Source organism: Meles meles, chromosome 18 (assembly GCF_922984935.1).
Source record: "Meles meles chromosome 18, mMelMel3.1 paternal haplotype, whole genome shotgun sequence".
Classification (NCBI taxonomy): Eukaryota; Metazoa; Chordata; class Mammalia; order Carnivora; family Mustelidae; genus Meles; species Meles meles.
The window spans coordinates 31072544-31090444 of NC_060083.1; the positions used below are offsets into that span (position 1 = coordinate 31072544).

General features: G+C 40.0%; 2 protein-coding genes across 5 annotated transcripts in view; both read left to right on the forward strand.

Moving 5' to 3' along the window:
- SKA2 (spindle and kinetochore associated complex subunit 2) overlaps positions 1-7833 on the forward strand; it is a 73154-nt gene extending 65321 nt beyond the window's left edge. Inside the window, exons 4-5 of the mRNA XM_045985153.1 lie at positions 900-1076; positions 7390-7833. Coding sequence (XP_045841109.1) covers positions 900-1076; positions 7390-7458 — 246 coding nt within the window. The 3' untranslated portion in view covers positions 7459-7833. The remainder of the gene's footprint in view (positions 1-899; positions 1077-7389) is intronic.
- TRIM37 (tripartite motif containing 37) overlaps positions 1-17901 on the forward strand; it is a 180723-nt gene that overhangs the window by 29219 nt on the left and 133603 nt on the right. For 2 of the 4 annotated variants that reach the window (XM_045985143.1, XM_045985145.1), the window contains exons 1-2: positions 9929-10365; positions 12309-12410. In XM_045985143.1, the coding sequence (XP_045841099.1) occupies positions 10345-10365; positions 12309-12410 (123 nt within the window). In that variant the 5' untranslated portion in view covers positions 9929-10344. Of the gene's footprint in view, positions 1-9928; positions 10366-12308; positions 12411-17901 lie in introns of those variants that run through there. The other 2 variants (XM_045985147.1, XM_045985146.1) reach the window with 2 other exon arrangements.

Consider the following 17901-nt stretch of genomic DNA (forward strand, 5'->3'; position numbering starts at 1 on the left):
CAAGCCCCATGTTGGGTGTAGAGATTACTAATTTATCCGTAAATTTGCTAAGGAATGTAAATTACCAAGTGGTGGAAAGGACCCTTTACAAATGTCTCTTATGGAATAGTTTTTATTTATACTCTAAAATGAGTTTGAAAAACCAATGTAACTTATAAAGTTGCTTGAATTGGCATGAATTTGTACAGTGAGGTCAATTAATTGGTACTTCTATGTACTTTAGCCCCATAACAGTATGTTTAAGGATTTTATAAGTAGTTTTAAATTGTCTTATTCTTTAAGAACAAATCAAAATATTTCCTTTACTGGGGCACCTGGGTGGCTCAGTGGGTTAGGCCTCTGCCTTCGGCTCAGGTCATGATCTCAGGGTCCTGGGATAGAGCCCCGTGTTGGGCTCTCTGCTCCGCAGGGAGCCTGCTTCCTCCTCTCTCTCTCTGCCTGCCTCTCTGCCTGCTTGTGATCTCTGTCAAATAAATAAATAAAATAATTAAAAAACAAAACAAAATATTTCTTTTACTCACCTTCTGAGTAGTATTTAGAATTGTATTGTTAAAATACCGTATAAGTATTGTGAAATATGTATCAAATGTTATGTATCTTATGTGACTTTTTTTTCTAATGTGACCTTATTTGCTTATTTTAATATTTCTATTTTGTGTGCATGTGTGGGTTATTTCTGTACCTAAGCTTTAATTTCCTTGAGAATAGGATCTAGGTCTTATAATTCTTTTTTCCCCTCCTCCCATCCTCTGTTACAGAGTTCCATAATTAAATACAATGTTCAATTAAACGAATGGTAGAATTAAATGGATGGTGTTGTATTTATTTTAATTCTTAAAAGAAGCTTACTTTTTCCTTTTCACTTTTTAATATATATATTATTTTTTTTCCTGATATAGAAAAATCCAGTTACACTCTTAAAGGAATTGTCAGCAGTAAAGTCTCGATATCAAACTTTGCATACACGCTTTAAGCCAATTGCTGCAGAGCAGAAAGAGACTAAGAACCGCATTTGTGCTACTGTCAATAAGACTATGACCATGATACAAGAGCTACAAAAGCAAACAGACCTGGAGGTAATGCTTTCAACTGACAAGTTGGATTTGTAGAGTTTTTTTGTGTTTTTTTTTAAGATTTTATTTATTTATTTGTCAGAGAGAGCACACAAGCAGGGGAAGCAGCAGAGGGAGAGGGAGAAACGGGCTCCCTGCTGAGCAGGGAACCTGAAACAGAAGTTGATCCCGGGACCCTGAGATCATGACTTGAGCCAAAGGCAGTCGCTTAACTGATTGAGCCACCCAGGAGCCCCTGGATTTGTAGAGTTTTAATTCTGTCTTTTTTTTTTTTAAGATTTTATTTATTTATTTGACAGGGAGAGAGAGCCAGGGAGCACTAACAGGAGAGAATGGCAGAGGGAGAAGGAGAAGCAGGCTCCCCAAGTGAGCAGGGAGCCTGATATAGGGCTTATCCCAGGACGTTGGGATGATGACCCGAGCCAAAGTCAGATGCCCAACCGACTGAGGCATCCAGGTGTCCCAATTCCGAGTGTCTTTTTGAAAGATAAATCCCCATTAACTTTCATTTAGAGATTTAGCAGTCAGTTTGAACTGTTGATAGAAATGAGATTTTAAGCATGTGGGGGCACCTGAGTGTCTCAGTTGGTTAAGCGTCTGACTTGCTCAGGTCATGATCTCAGGGTCCTGGGATTGAGCCCTGTGTCGAGCCCCACATCACATGGGGCTTCCTGCTCAGCAGGAGTCTGCTTGTCTCTCTGTCCCTCCTCCCACTCGTGTTCTCTCTCTCCTTCTTTCTCAAGTAAATTAATAAAGTCTTTTTAAAAAATTAAGAAAAATAAGCATGTGGACTTGACGTGGTTAATAAAGAGGTGTGCTATCTTGGATTATGTAGTCATGGTAGAAGAGAAAACTTGGTAGTGCTTATTAAATCTCCCAAGTTTTATAGTTCCTGTAAGAACTAGTAAGACTGAGAAATGTGGACAGTATCTGTATCAGTGTCTTTTTTAGTTCTCCTTTTTAAAACTGGGTTGGTGAGCTTGGATAAGCATGACCTTCATTCTCTCCCTCCATCCCCCATTCCCTTCTGATTTCAGGTAAAAATCCTTGTAATTGTGAGCCTCTATCACTGATTGTGTAAAACTCTTCAGATATGATGGAGTAAAATAAAAAAAAAAAAAAAAACCACAGTGTGAGCTGCTGATCTAGACAGTATGATCTTAAATAGCCTAATGAAAGATTTGGTAAAATTTGTGTTTACTATTAAGGCAAAGTTGAGAGCTTTCAAAAGAAAATACAGTGTGTATATAGTTGGAATCAGAGAGTAGAAAAAATGGCCAATAGGTTTTTATTTCTGGTGTCAACTCAAATGAATTAGCTTCTTAGAGTGCTGTATTGAGGAACTGAGTCTGGGTATTGCACAAATGCAGTTAGGGGCAACATACATGGTTGGTTGGTTGGTTGGCTGGTTTATTTATTTATTTATTTGCTAACCCTGAACTACATTTGGTTTAAGCTATTTGAATTATGGGCTTGTAGTGAGAGTAAACCTTAAAGGTTCATTACTGAGGTTAATTTGGTCAATAATTCTTTATATTGCCAATGGCAGAAAAGAGAACAGTACCCAATTAAAAGTATAAAATGATACCTTAGATATATCTCAGATGTTAGGTCTTGTGGAGATGAATAGTAGAGGAGGAAAGAGCAATTAAAAAGGGTACAGAGGGAATAGGAAGTAGGAATTTAAAACATTAAGGGTTTTATAATATGTAATATTACTAATATGTAAAATGCAAAAAAATGTATGTATACGATAACGTCTATAAACACAGCTCAAGTCACATACTCTTTGTGGTGGGTGATTAGAACCTGAAAATAGAAGCACATAACAAGGGGCACCTGGGTGGCTCAGCGGGTTAAAGCCTCTGCCTTCGGCTCAGGTCATGATCCCAGGGTCCTGGGATCGAGCCTCACATCGGGCTCTCTGCTCACCAGGGAGTCTGCTTCCTCCTCTCTCTCTGCCTGCCTCTCTGCCTACTTGTGATCTCTGTCTGTTAAATAAATAAAATCTTTAAAAGAAGCACATAACAAATCTTGAGAAGAGACTGGGTGTAGTTCTGGATGTACATATTAACATATGTTATATAGAAATCCATAAATTTATTGAAGCACAGGATAAATTTAGGTGAATGAAAAAAGAGAAAAGTCCCATTTTGAATATTAACTAAAAATTGTCCCTACTGGATACAATCAATAGATGCTATATTTCTGACTGAGATTTAAAAATGGTGCAGAAAATAGTTATAATAGTGATAGAGGATTTCAATCATCTAAATATCTGTAAAGATCTTCATTCATTTAAAAGAAGTATCTGTAATGAGCAATAGTTACATTGAAGGTAGAAAGCTAAGGGAGCTTTTACTTTGGATCACAGAATTGCAAACAAGGAGAAATGACTGAAAGGTTGGTTATAGACCTTGAAAAAGGAGATCATATTTTAAGAGTCTCATGCTCTACCGACTGAGCTAGCCGGGCGCTAAGGAGATCATATTTTAGATTCAGTTGATAGCCATGTTGGGGAATGTTGGATATAATGGATCTTGTACATACTACTTTAAAAATGAGATAGTAGAAAGCTTAGAGGAATTTTCATGATCAAAATGTGGAAGAAAAGGGAATGCCATCTCTAGAGAGTTGTATAACCAGAAATAGTTCTACAAGCCCAGAGTTGTTTTTGTTTTTAAGATTGATTTATTTATTTGAGAGAGAGAGAGCAAGTACACAGAGGGAGAGGGAGGAGCAGACTCCCCGCTGAGTAGGGAGCCCAAAGTGCCATTTGATCCCAGGACCCTAGGATCATGACCTGAGCCAAAGGCAGATGCTTAACTTACTGAGCCACCCAGGTACCGGAGCTCAGAGTTTATTTATTTATTTTTTTAAAAAAAGATTTTATTTATTTATTTGACAGACAAAGATCACAAGTAGGAAGAGAGGCAGGCAGAGAGGAGGAAGCAGGCACCCTGCCGAGCAGAGAGCCCAATGCGGGGCTCGATCCCAGGACTCTGGGATCATGACCTGAGCAGAAGGCAGAGGCTTTAACCCACTGAGCCACTCAGGTGCCCCGGAGCTCAGAGTTTAAAGGACATGTAAGGTAGACCTCATAAAGGAAGTGTAAAATGAGATGTATTAGTCATAGGGACAGAACTGTGAGAATACTTAAGAAAACCAAAGGCTTAAGTCCAGGCTTCTGAAATTTTCTAAAATAACTAAAAGGCCCTTTAAATTATTTTGGGAACATGAAGAACAAAAAAGGGATAAGCCTATTTAGGGCAAATGGTGCTTTATTTATAGACAACAGAAAGGAAATAGAAAGTCAAGCTGTTCAGGTATTATCTTGAGATAATCTTTATCAAGGTGCATAGTTTTTCACTTGCAAGGATAGAAAATATATTTGAATTGATAATATTAAAAAATAGTACATGGGTTGATAATACTAAACAACAAATAGGGAGATGAGAACAGAAGAGGTGAAATGAAGGGAATACATATTTCCTTATCTTTTTAGTTAATATGAAGACATTAAAGTTTTTGTTTTTGAAGATTTATTTTAGAGAGCGAGAAACTATATGAGCAGGGGGAGGGACAGAGGGAAAGACTCCCAGCTGAGCAGGGAGAACCATGCTGGGCTCCACCCGTCCCCCTCCCACAACCTGGAGATAATGACCTGAGCCAAAACTGAGTGGGATGCTTAATGGACTGAGCCACCCAGGTGGCATAAGCTATTAAGGTTTAAATACACTTAATTATAAAGGTGACTGCCAAAAGACCAAAAAAAAAAAAAAAAGACTAGATTTGTTCCAGAATAAAAATTAACAAAACAAACCCCTAAAACATATATAATTCAAAAGGCATTAAAAATAGAATGGTGTGGGGGCGCCTGGGTGGCTCAGTGGGTTTAAGCCGCTGTCTTCGGCTCAGGTCATGATCTCAGGGTCCTGGGATCAAGCCCCGCATCAGGCTCTCTGCTCAGCAGGGAGCCTGCTTCCCTTCCTCTCTCTCTCTGCCTGCCTCTCTGCCTACTTGTGATCTCTGTCTGTCAAATAAATAAATAAAATCTTAAAAAAAAAATAGAATGGTGTGTCTGGGTGCTGGGTGGTGCAGTCAGTTAAGCGTCCAACTCTTGGCTTAGGCTGAGCTTGTGATCTTGGGGTCATGAGACTGAGCCGCTCCCTCAACCCCATTGGGCTCTGTGTTGGGCATGGAGCCTGCTTAAGTTTCTCCACTACCCCTCTTGTGCGTACTCTCTGTCAAAACAGACAAACAAAAAACAAAGAATGTGTGATATTTCACTGATGCTCTGAAATATTTGTGTTAAGGAAGAAAATTTTCTACAAGCTTTGGATTGGTTAATTCCTAGAAAATTTCGTTGAAAGTTTATGAAATGGATGGTCTGAAATCCCTTGAACAGTTATCACAAAGAGAAACATGGACTCACAAAGTCTCTCCAGAACCATTTCCTGTTTTTTTTTTAAGATTATTTATTTATTTATTTGACAGACAGAGATCACAAGTAGGCAGAGAGGCCTGCAGAGAGAGTGGGGGAAGCAGGCTTCCCGCTGAGTGGAGAGCCCAATGGGGGATGCAAGCCTCTTTCCCAGGACCCTGGGATGATGACATGAGCCGAAGACAGAGGCTTTAACCCACTGAGCTACCCAAGCGCCCCATCCTGTTTTTGAGATAGAAGAGGGACATTCTGTAACAATATGGGTTGCAATAAGCCCCATGATTGTTTTTCATTTTATGCATGTGAACATTTTTGGTAAATGTTGGCTTCATTAGCCAAACCAGCTGGGCAGCCCAGTTGCCACATGTGGCTACATAAATTAAAATGTAAAGTAATTAAATAAAATTAAAAATTCATTTCTTCATCTACTGATTAGACAGCCCAGATACAGAATATTTTCCGTATCACAGAAAGTTCTGGATAGCACTGCTCTAGAGATTCTTATTCTGTAGGTATGGTGTGTTCCAGATTTGGCAGTCTCTCTAGAGATGACCTATATAGTTAGGCAGAGTTTTAACTTTAATTCTTCATGATGCATCTCCTATAATTTCCCCATTAACCCTTTATTTTAGCTAGCCTATTGGTTATTGCTATGTGGAAGTCCTTTATAAACTTCCTTTTGGCTTTTCTTTGCCCCTCTGCTTTTGCTCCTACCTACTCTTGGTGGATACTCTCTGCTGGGAAGTTTTCTCAGCATTTGTTCTCCCTTGCTACCAGATAGGATACAGGCCTGGAGATGTGTGCTATCCCTCACTCATGCCCGAGGCAAAGTTGGTGCTTTCCTCAGCTTCTGGGGTGGTATCTGACTGGCAAGAGGAATAGATTTTCCTTTAACTAACATTGGTTCAGGAATGGATTTGTAACTCATGTGGCATGTGAGGAGGGAAAGTTTGGAAGTAGGAAATTAGAGTTTCCTCACTGCTGAGAGACCTGTGGGAAGAGAAAATACTTCTTTTAAACATTGTGTATAGATATGATTCCTAGCACTGCTCAGGCCATTTTTCTAATCAGCTTGAGAATAAAGCCACCAGGCAAGGATATTAGATAGGGTGGAAAAAATGAGTCTTTAAGTGAGCTGCTAAATAAACCAGTCCTAAAGTCTTCCCTTTTTCTGTATTTATTGTGCAGCAATAGATTTTATTATTAATCCATTTTGAAACGTGTTCCTGTTACTTGCAGCTAAAAACATCGCAATTCTCTTCCAAAATTTAGCTCAAGTCTCCAATTTTGAGGAAACTTCCAGACTATCTTGTTCACATTTTTTTTTTTTCAAGATGCTTTTAGAATATGGCATTCAAATGTGACTTCTTTAGTTTTGTTAAACTACAGCCCTTAACAAGCCTGGTTGGGCCAAGTCTTCAAGTCACCCCATTTTGGGTGCTAAATTTATAAATGAGGAAACTTTGGATGATCCCAGACTCCAGCCATACTCATTGTCCTTCAGCTACTAAGTCTTCCCAACTGAATTCCTCTTTAGACCATCAACAAGCCATCCTCCCTGTGCCCTGCCTGAATTTCTGATCCAATTCCATGAACATAATAAAATGGCTATTGTTTCATTAAAAAGAAATAATAAAAAAATGACAGTCCTTAAACTGTTTGGTCTTGTTTCTTCAACTTAATTGCAAGTTCTTTGAAAGCTCAGACGTGAAAAGTACCTTGTATCTAGATAGCCAAATCTGTTTTTATCCCTGCCTTCCAAAATTTGTGCTCATAGACATAGTATGAGTTTATGGAAATATAAAAAAGTAGAAGTTAATTAAATTAAACATGTTTTAAATATTTTGAAATGTTTTATCATTTGCTTTTTAGCTGTCACCACTGAGTAAAGAAGAACAAACTGCAGCAGAACAATTAAAATCTCTCATGTCAAACTTATGAAGAAATGGACTTGCCAAAAGGGAATTCTGATGGAGAAGAGATCCATTTCAGAAAGATTTTAGGAAGATGTCTTGTTAGCACTTGATGACTAGAGGTGGGAGGATGGAGAAGAAGATTTGGTTGTGGTCACTGGATAATGATGCCTTTTACAAGAGAGGGAACTATAAGAAGGGCAGATATAGAAATAAAGTTTAACCAAATGCATGGAATGGGAATAAAGAGATTTAAAAACAAATATCACATGTAATTAGTCTTGTAATTTCAAGCAAGGAAGTCACATAACTCTATTTTGCATCTATTTTTGTGTAGTTGGGATAACATGAATGTTCTGGCCTATCTTTGTAATAATAAATTGGCTTTTCTGTGATAACCTTACTTTTTTTTCTCTATTCCTTCTGCCTGCTAATGTTGAGCAACATGAACTGTGCCTTCATATATTGTTTTAGACTGTCTCTGTTGTATATCAACACTACCTTTGTTCTCCTTCAGCCTGTATTACTGCTAATTGTTCATTCTATATGGAAGCTAAGAAACAGAAATCAGAGAATCACTGGCAACTGCTGCTTGCCAGTGTGTGTGTGTGTGTGTGTGTGTGTGAATTTCCCTATTCTTTTTTTTTTTTAAATTTTTAAAAAAAATTTATTTGACAGAGATCGCAAGTTGGCAGAGAGGCAGGCAGAGAGAGGGGGGAAGCAGGCTCCCTGCTGAGCAGAGAGCCTGATGCGGGGCTTGATCCCAGGACCCTGGGATCATGACCTGAGCTGAAGGCAGAGGCTTTAACCCACTGAGCTACCCAGGCACCCCTCCCTATTCATTTTTAAATAACTTTTAGATAGTTATTGGCAATAAGGTAATCTAGGGACAGATGTTAATCACAGGCTTATTTATACTAGCAGTACACACACATACCTGGCAAATGGCAGGTAAACGGGAAAATAAATCATGGTGTATCCATAAAATAAGAGGTGAAGCTGCCAGTAACTTATTACTGTTAATGTTCTGGGAAATGCTGAAGTTATGTTAAATGGCAAGAGAGGAAGCAGAGATTTCAGTTTTATAATTAAGATTGGGCTGTGGAGTCCGAGATGTAAATAGCAGGTTTTAAATTCTAGCTATGGGATCCTGAGCAAATGACTTAACTTCTGTGTGTTGGGATGACTGGAAGCACAATGAATAGTAAAGTGTTTGAGTCTGATAATTAGTAATCCTTCAGTGAATATTTCTGTATATGTAATAAAAATGAGGCATTGAAAAGGCTAGGAAAAATGCATCAAATATTCTGCAGGTTATGGAATTATACTTTCATATAATTAAAAATTTGTTATGAGCATTGTATTTGCCCATTAACAAACTTGTAGTAGGTGATAAACAGGGTTGGGAGAGTAGCTTCAGTTAAAATTGTACTGTGCAGTTTGAATATTTAAAGAATAGAAAACCCCTATTTTTTAAATTACAGAGACATAAGTCACCCTTCAGTAACACATTTTCTTCAGTACTCGGGCAGTTAATATTAAGGAAGTTTTTGTCCTGGAATGGCTCTGGGATGTGATGTTGATTGGTGGAATTAAAAAATAATAGTATCATACTACTCTCATATAATACTAGTATCATAGCAAGTTCCTGGAGTTTTTCCTCTGTGACTTCCTTCACAGTTGTGTTCTAAATGTTAGTTCTTTCCCTCAGCCCCCTGAAAACTGTTCTCTGCGTACTTCTCTATAATATTCGTTAGCTTCCCAAGTTTCATTTATTGACTCTTTGTGGATGATTCCCAGATATAACTTCTTTCATTAGATCTAGATCCAAATTTCCAACAAAAATGTCTACCCGAATACTCAAATTGATCATGTCCTGTGTACTTCCTGATTTAATTTTGTCAATGGGCACTGTTTTGTTACTTGGAATCAAAAAGTTTGCACCCCTTTATCTTCTTAGTCAACAAAATCTTTCTGAAATGTTCATAGTATCCAACCGCCACTTTATCTTCACTTTTACTATCCTAATTTAGGTCTTTTATTTCTCACCACTAACCTCGAATCCTAACCACCATGGTTTCTTAAAAGGTGCGGACCACAATCCACCTGGCCAAATCAGCGAGAGTGGCTGTTGAAGACGCTGATTTCGTGGAACAGCACCCTAGAATCACGGAGTCTGAATACCTAGGGGTGTGGCTAAGGAGTCCGCTTCCCACCACCACTCCAGGTGGCTCCAGTCTTTGGCGCGCTAAATTTGAGACCTGTGTGCGCCGCCCTTCTCGAGAAGTGGGGCGTGGAGAGGCGACGCACGTAGAAGCCGCAAGCTCCCTGCCGCCTGCGCCTCACAGGCCAAAGGCACGCATCCCTACCGCGGCTAGCAGCCAAATCTCGTGTGCGCCCCCGCACCGCGGGAACTAGTCGCCCGCCTCTCTTAGCTCCGCTCCCCTAACGCAGCGTCCGGCGCGCATGCGTAGCGCGCCTTCCCTCGCCGCCGCGCCTTCCGCTGCCCTGGTTACGGTTGGTGTTTGCGAATTCCCTGCACCACCTTCTTCGCCGGAGACCAGCGCCGCTGGGCTCTAGCAGCAGTTCCTTACGCGCGCGCCCGCGTCACGTGGTGCGAGGCTGCCTCGCGGTTGCTGGCGGGCGGCTTAGCGGTGGGGAAGGAGCTGTGGCTACCGCTCGCCTCTCCCACTGCGCCCTAGGGCGGGTGCGCGCATAAATATGGCGAAGTGGGGGTAGCTGGCGCCGAACCCGACGCGATGGGGTGCGCAGGTGGGACGGTCGTCGGAGCCCCCTGACGTGGACGCCGGGCTGTTCTCGTCGGCTATTTGACGGGGCGACCTCGGGCCGGCGCCCAGCAGGTCAGACCACGGACTCCGCGGGTCGCCGAGGGCCCCGCAGAGAGCCGGAGGCAATGGATGAACAGAGCGTGGAGGTGAGGCGGGTTGAGAAGGGTGGTGGTTAGTTTTCCCCCGCCACCCGCTGAGCGTTCTTTATTTGGGGCGCCCTGCCCCAGTCCTCTCTCTAGTAGGGCACCCCCACCCTGACGCTGCTGCTGTGGTGAAGGCTGGCCCAGTGCGAAGGACGTGGTGTTAGGTCTGCAGCCCTCCAGGTGCCTTGTGTTCTGACCGTTTCTGAGGTGGTGCTTATCCTGGCGTTTATCTGGATGTCTTCGCGCAGGTGCTCATTCCCAGAGGGTTTTTGCAAACTGCAGCCTGGGCAGAGCAAAAGTGCAAATTCATTAGAAATGCCGTGCACTTGCTACCAGTTCTTGCGAGTTCTTGCGGGGATCCAAAACTCCCTCCAAATGGAATCATTCATTCCCTCCCACCGGTACATTTTGCAGACTTCTGCCCTTCCTAAATTGAATGAAGCTTTACTGTTATTATCCTTTTTGTGGTTTTCCAGAACAGCGTATTCTTTTATATCTCACGCTTTTGAGTTGTGATTTCAAATGGTTGGGATATTTACGTAAAGGCCAGGAACATAACAGAAGATTGCTTACTGGACGTAATTTTTAAAATAATTGTCAAATTTCGAGCCTTCTTAATACTGAATCTTCGCTTCTTAATGAGCGGCAACTCTATTACTGGGCACTTCACTTGAAAGTAGTTCACCCAGTGGTCTTATTGTCCTTCCCCCGCCAGCGTCTGCATCTCACAGGTTCTTTCTTGTTCTGCAGAGTCATGATTAGATTCGTGAATAATTTTCTCCTTAATTCCTCATGCGAAAGTATTATAAAGGTTTTGTAGCGTTTTCTTGGTTTAGGAGAGTTTAATTCTCTTGGGATAGAGTAAAAATAAATGTGACTATGGTAAAAAATAAACTTGAAATATACAATAACCTACATTTCATTCTGTTATTTTGTCAGTTACTTCCTAAATGGTTTCACCTGGGGCTTGCAAATAACATAGTTTCTTCTATTTACTTTATTCTTTCCAAAGCCTTCCTGGGGCTACCACTAACATTCTCAATAGGGGCAGAATCTCAGGCTCAAATAAGATGCTAATTGGTTGGAGCATCAGGGGAGAAAGCCAGATTTCTGTGTTCTGAATTAGTTTCTCTCCTGGTCAAAGTATACTACCATTAGGATATGTATCCTTTCTAAAAAAAAAAAATATATATATATATATTTTTTTTTAAATTTTAAAGGCAACTCACCCCCCCCTTAGGGAAATTGCCAGACAAAGTTTATATTTTTCACTCATAGAGTCCAACTTTTTTTCTTTTGTCTTTTCTTTCTTTTTTTAAAGATTTTATTTATTTGAGAGAGAGAAAAAGAGAGCGAGCACACAAGGGGGAGAGGGAGAGGGAGAAGAAGCAGGCTCTCGACTGAGCAGGGAGACCAGTGGAGGGTTAGATCCCAGGACTCTGGGATCATGACCTGGGCCAGAGGTGGAGGCTTAACAGACTAAGCCATCCAGGTGCCCCCTGCATTTATTTTTTTACTGTTTTCTTACATAAGCATTTTTTCTGTATCAAATAATTCAAGAAGTATTTCTAGAGACTATTAAAATTTATGTTAAGTGTCATAATTTTTTTAACTGTCATAATTTAATATTTTAAAATTTGGGCTACAGCCACATTCTTGCCATTATAATTTATGCCTTATTGGAAATATTTGTGCATAAGACTGTGTTTGCATTTCATGCCCTTTCCTTAGAATAGAACCATTGTGAAGCTTAGAAAAGAGAAAGCACTTTTTCAGGAGATTTTCTGAGGCACATTGGATCTTGACTAACCCAAGTACTGATGTGAAATTTTTTGAAACAGATATCAGCTCAAATAAATATAAATGTTGAATGAATAACTTTAAGCATGCTTTTTACTTTTGATTCAGTATCTAACTCTGGTGGACCTTACATCTTTTATTTTCAGAGCATTGCTGAGGTTTTCCGATGCTTCATTTGTATGGAGAAGTTGCGGGATGCACGCCTGTGTCCTCATTGCTCTAAGCTTTGTTGTTTCAGCTGTATCAGGGTAAGTTGTATTTCTTTTTATATGCTCTTGGTGTATATAGGACATGTTGTAAAAATTAACCATTTTGTTGATCTTTTTAAAATTTTACATTTTGTGCCCTTTTCAAAAATGTTTTTTTGTTGTTGTGTTTGTTTTTTAGGTTTTTATTTATAACAGATAGCGAGAAGGAACAAAAGCATAGAGGGGCTCTGTGGGGGCTCAATCCCAGGACGCTGGGATCATGGCCTGAGCCAAAGGCAGATGCCTAATGACTGAGCCTACCCAGGCAGCTCTTAAAGAATGTCTTAAAGGAATGTTCCTTAATAGGGAGACCATCAGTGTATGTTACTTGGTACTGTGGAGGTAAATGATCAGATGATTACTGCTATGAAATGTCCAGAAATCAAAATTCACTGTAATTTTTTTAAAGACTATTTGAGAGCGAGCACACGGGTAGGGAGAGGGGAAGAGAGAGAAGGAGAAGCAGACTCCCCACTGAGCAGGGAGCCCAATGGAGCTGCATCCCAGGACCCTGGGATCATGACCTGTGCTGAAGGCAGATGCTTAACCGGCTGAGCCATCCAGGTGCCCCCCAAACCTACTGCAATTTTAGTGTATTTACATTATTAAATGAATTAACAAGTACTTATAAAGTGGTTGCCTGCTCTGTGTTTGGGGTTGAGGAATTCTAAGATAATGGTGAAGTGCTTGCCCTTCTAAGATAATGGTGAAGAGCTTAAATCTCAATGAAAGAATGGACTCTTGATATTTGAAGAATGTATAGTGTCAAAAGAGGCACTAACAAACTGCGGTGAGACTCAAGACGGAGAGCTTATACTGTTAGAGTAAGGTGGAGAAAAAGCTAGTAATGGGTTCAGGGGCTAAGATTAAAATCCTATAATCTTACAGATATAAGAGACTTTAGAGATTAATCCATTGGCTTTAAAACTTAAATATAGGTGAGCTCCTCAAACAAAATTGTGAGGAAGCCTAAGATGTGAAACAGAATAATTTATTTTGGTGTGTGCGGGGTGGGGGTTCAGTAGCACATATGCAGATCACAGTTGAAACCTTTCCTGCCCCCATACTCTTAGTAGATTATGTCCTTTACTGAGAAAATCAAAACCACCTAACATGCTTCTCACCTCAAAATTTCTCTGTGGTTCTTTATTCCTACCTAAGGAAGATAGATATCCCTTTGTCGAGAGTAATATCTGGAACACATAAATCATTTGCTTCTAGTCACACGGCTAGCAAATAATAGAGCTGGATTTGAATCCAGGAAGTCTGGCTCTGGAGCCTGTCTTCTTTGCCACTACACTGTGTGCAAAAGACCTAGGTTTACATATCATCCTAGTTCTCCCACTCAAACTGAGAAACTCAATTTTTATTAGTCCATTTCCTCATAGAATGAGGTAACAAGATTGATTTCACAGGATAGTGGTGGCATTAAATGAGATAAATTAAAAGGTAATTTAGAAACTGTAAAGTACTATCCACTTGTAAGGAGTTAAAAATCTTGTTAAAATAGCAACTAACCTGTCATTTGTTTTATAAACAGTGAAGCTGAAACTAGGGAAATTAGGTAATTGGCCTCTATCACTATAGTTAATTAAGTGGTAGAGTCTGTTTCTGAGCTCAGCTGTTTTGGTGAAGGTCCAGTGTATGGATGACCTGTGAATATTACCTAAACCTTATTGATTCTTCATCATTGTTAATTCCTTCTAGTCCTTAAAGCCATATATTTTTTAATATTGCTGCTGGCATCCTATACTTAAAAGTGTTTGAGAAAATTTCATTTACTTTGGGAAATGTGATTTACTCTTGCAGGTTTAACTGTGATCTTTGTGTGTATGGCTTTTAAATCTATTCCTTTGGCATATACCTTCCAGCATCTTGACTGTTGTTCCAGATCAAATTCTGTTTTTTCAAATTGATTCTTTTTGACTTCTTTTTGTTCTGTTCTGCCAGTCTCTCAAACTTGAAACCCTTTACACCAATGATTTTTAAGTTTTGTCAGTTATTATCTCCTGCTGTCACTTCTGTCCTATCCTTTTTTTTTTTTTTAAGGTTTTATTTAGTTGAGAGCAAGTGAGTGAATACGAGCATGAGCAGGGGGAGGGGCAGAGGTAGACGCAGACTCCTGGCTGAGCAGGGAGCCTGACACAGGGTTCGATCTCAGCATCCTGGGATCATGACCTGAGCTGGTCAGATGCTTAACTGACTGAGCCACCCAGGTGCCCCAGTACCTATCCATTTCTATTATTACCATCCTAGTAGAGAAGTACAGACATTTATCATCTCATGCTTAGATAATTATAATTACCTTTTAATTGATGTGTCTTGAGTCTTCTGTATCTCTGGTTCATTTTATATCTTGTTGCCCTGTTGAAGTTTTCCAGTAATGTCATTGTTTTTTTTTTTTCCTTCTCAAGCCTCAGATTCATTGCCTTAATCCCTTAGAATATTACCTTTATATTCAAACCACCTGGATAATCTGGTTCTAAGCTTTCTTTCTGAAGCTGTCTCAGTTCCTGAATGTACCATAGATGTGTTTGTTCATTCAACACATATTAATTATATGCCTACTTGGAGTTAAGCATTGACATCCCAGGGAGTTGACTTATTTAATAGTTTGTTTATAGACAAAAAGATAAATAGACATATGTTAGATACCAGTAAGTGCTGTGAGGAAAAACGAAACTGAGTAAGGTATAGAGTGGGGACTTTGAGGAGGATACGGGCAGGTTGTTAGTTATTTTAGATAGAGTGGTCTGGGCAGGTCTCTGAGGAGCAGAGACCAGAATGGAATGTGGGAATGATGTGAATATCTAGGGGAAGAAAGTCCCAGGCAGAGAAGTCAGAAGAGGCAAAGGCCCTGAGAGAAATAACAAACCAGTTGGCTGGAGCAGAGTGGAAGGAGGGAGATGGAAAGGAGATGAATTTGGAGATGTGACTTAGGGTCTTGATAAAGACCTTGGATTTTATTTTAACTATGATGGTGACCATTGAAAGGTTTTGAATGATACAAAATAATGTTCAAAAACTATCACTTTGGCTGGGTGTAGAAAGTGGACTGCAAGCAAGTGGGAGAGGAAGTGAAGAGTTGGGATGTGTTCTATTAGTGAAGGGTGAGTAGTGATTTAGACTAGAATGGTAACAGTGGACGTAGTGAAAAATAGGGCAATTCTGGATATGTTTTGAAGATAGAGCCAATGGGTTTTCTTAAAGATGGGACAGGAGGAAAGTTTTATACAACATTTGGGTGAATTAATGGTTTTCTATTCTGAGATAGAAGAAATTTGGGGAAGGACAGGGTGATGTTGAGTAGATTATAGATATAAGAGTTTTTGTTTTGTTTTGTTTTGTTTTTTAAGATTTTATTTGAAAGAGTGAGAGCAAAAGTGCATGAGTGGAGGGGAGGGGCCGAGGGAGAGGGAGAAGCAGACTCCCCACTGAGCAGGGAGCCCAACATGGAGCTGGATCCCAGGACCCTGGTATCATGACCTGAGCCAAAGACAGACATTTAACAGACTGAGCCACCCAGGTGTCCCATTTTTTGGACTTTTATACAAATTGAATCTTACAGTATGTTTTCTCATGTGTCTGGATTTTTTCACTCAGCAAAATTATTTAGAAATCTATCTTGTGTGGATCAGTAGTATTCCTTTTTATTGCTGAGTAGTAGCAGCCCATTGTATGCATATGCCATAATTTGTTTATCTATTCACCTGTTGATGGACAAAGGGGTTGCTTCTAGTTATTGGCATTTATACAGAAAACTGCTATGAATATTTTTTTTAAAGATTTATTTTATTTGGGGCGCCTCGGTGACTCAGTGGGTTAAGCCTCTGCCTTTGGCTTGGGTCGTGATCCCAGGGTCCTGGGATTGAGCCCCGTGTTGGGCTCTGCTCAGCGGGGAGCCTGCTTCCCTCTCTCTCTCTGCTGCCTCTCTATCTAAAAAAAAAAAAAAAAAAAAAAAAGATTTATTTTATTTCACAGAGAGCATGCAAGCTTGCAAGGTGAGGGTCATAGGGAGAGGGAGAGACAAATCTCAAACAGACTCCCTGCTGAGCATGGAGCCTGTGTTGGGGTTCAATCTCATGACCCTAAAATCATGACCCAGTTTGAAATCGAGGCAGATGCCTGACTCACTGAGCCACCCAGGCACCCCAGTAACATACTGTAGTTTTGTAGTAAATTTTCAAATCAGGAAATATGAGTTCTATAATTTTTTTTAAAATTGAAATATAATTGACATAAAAAGTTTTAGGCTGGGGCGCCTGGGTGGCTCAGTGGGTTAAGCCTCTGCCTTTTCCTGAGGTCATTGCCTCAGGGTCCTGGGATTGAGCCCCATGTTGGGCTCTCTGCTCAGCAGGGAGCCTGCTTCCCCCTCTCCTTCTGCATGCCTCTCTGCCTACTTGTGATTTCTTTCTCTCTCTCTCTCTCTCAAATAAAATCTTTCAAAAAAAAAAAAAAAGTTTTAGGTGCACGAGATCATTTTCAGGATAGTTTTGGTTCTTTGAGGGTCCTTTAAAATTCCATTTGAATTTAAAATTTTTTTTTTTTTTTTTAGATTTTTTATTTATTTGACAGACAGAGATCACAAGTAGGCAGAGAGGCAGGCAGAGAGAGAGGAGAAAGCAGGCTCCTCGCAGAGCAGAGAGCCCGATGTGGGGCTCAATCCCAGGACTCTGGGATCATGACCTGAGCTGAAGGCAGAGGCCTTAAGCCACTGAGCCACCCAGGCGCCACCCATTTGAATTTTAGAATGGGTTTTTCTACTTCTGTAAAAAGCATCATTGGGATTTTGATAGGAATTATGTTGATTCTGTAGATTGCATTGGGTGGCATTGTTATTTTAACAATATTAAATCTTCCAGTGCATGAACATGGGATGTTTTTCCATTTATTTAGGACTTCTTTCATTTCTTTCCGTGGTGTTTGTAGTATTCCTTGTATAAATCTTCAAATCCTTGGTTAAATTTATACCTATGTATTTTCCTTTTTTTTCTTTTCGATGTTGTAGATGTGTTTTCCTTATTTCCTCTTTGAATTCTTCATTCCTAGCATATAGAAATGTAAGGTTTTTTTAAAAAAAATTGATGTTTAATGTTGTTGATTTTTGTGTTCTGCAGTTTTAGTGAATTTGCTTATTATCTTTAACAGTTTTTTTGTGGAATCGTTAAGGTTTTCTGCTGATAAGATTATGTCATTGCCAACAAATAATTTTACTTTTCCAGTTGGGATGCTTTTTATTTCTTGCTTAGTTGTGCTCAGTGAAATTTTCAGTATTGTGTTGGATAGAAGTGAAAATGGGCATCCTTGTCTTTTTCCTGATTTTAAGGAAAAAGTTTTTATTGTTTCACTATTGAGTATGATATTCACTCTGAATTTTTTTTTAAAGATTTTATTTATTTGACAGAGAGACAGCAAGAGAGGGGAACACAAGCAGGTGGAGTGGCAGAGAGAGAAGCAGGTTTCCCTCTGAGCAGAGAGCCCGACGTGGGGC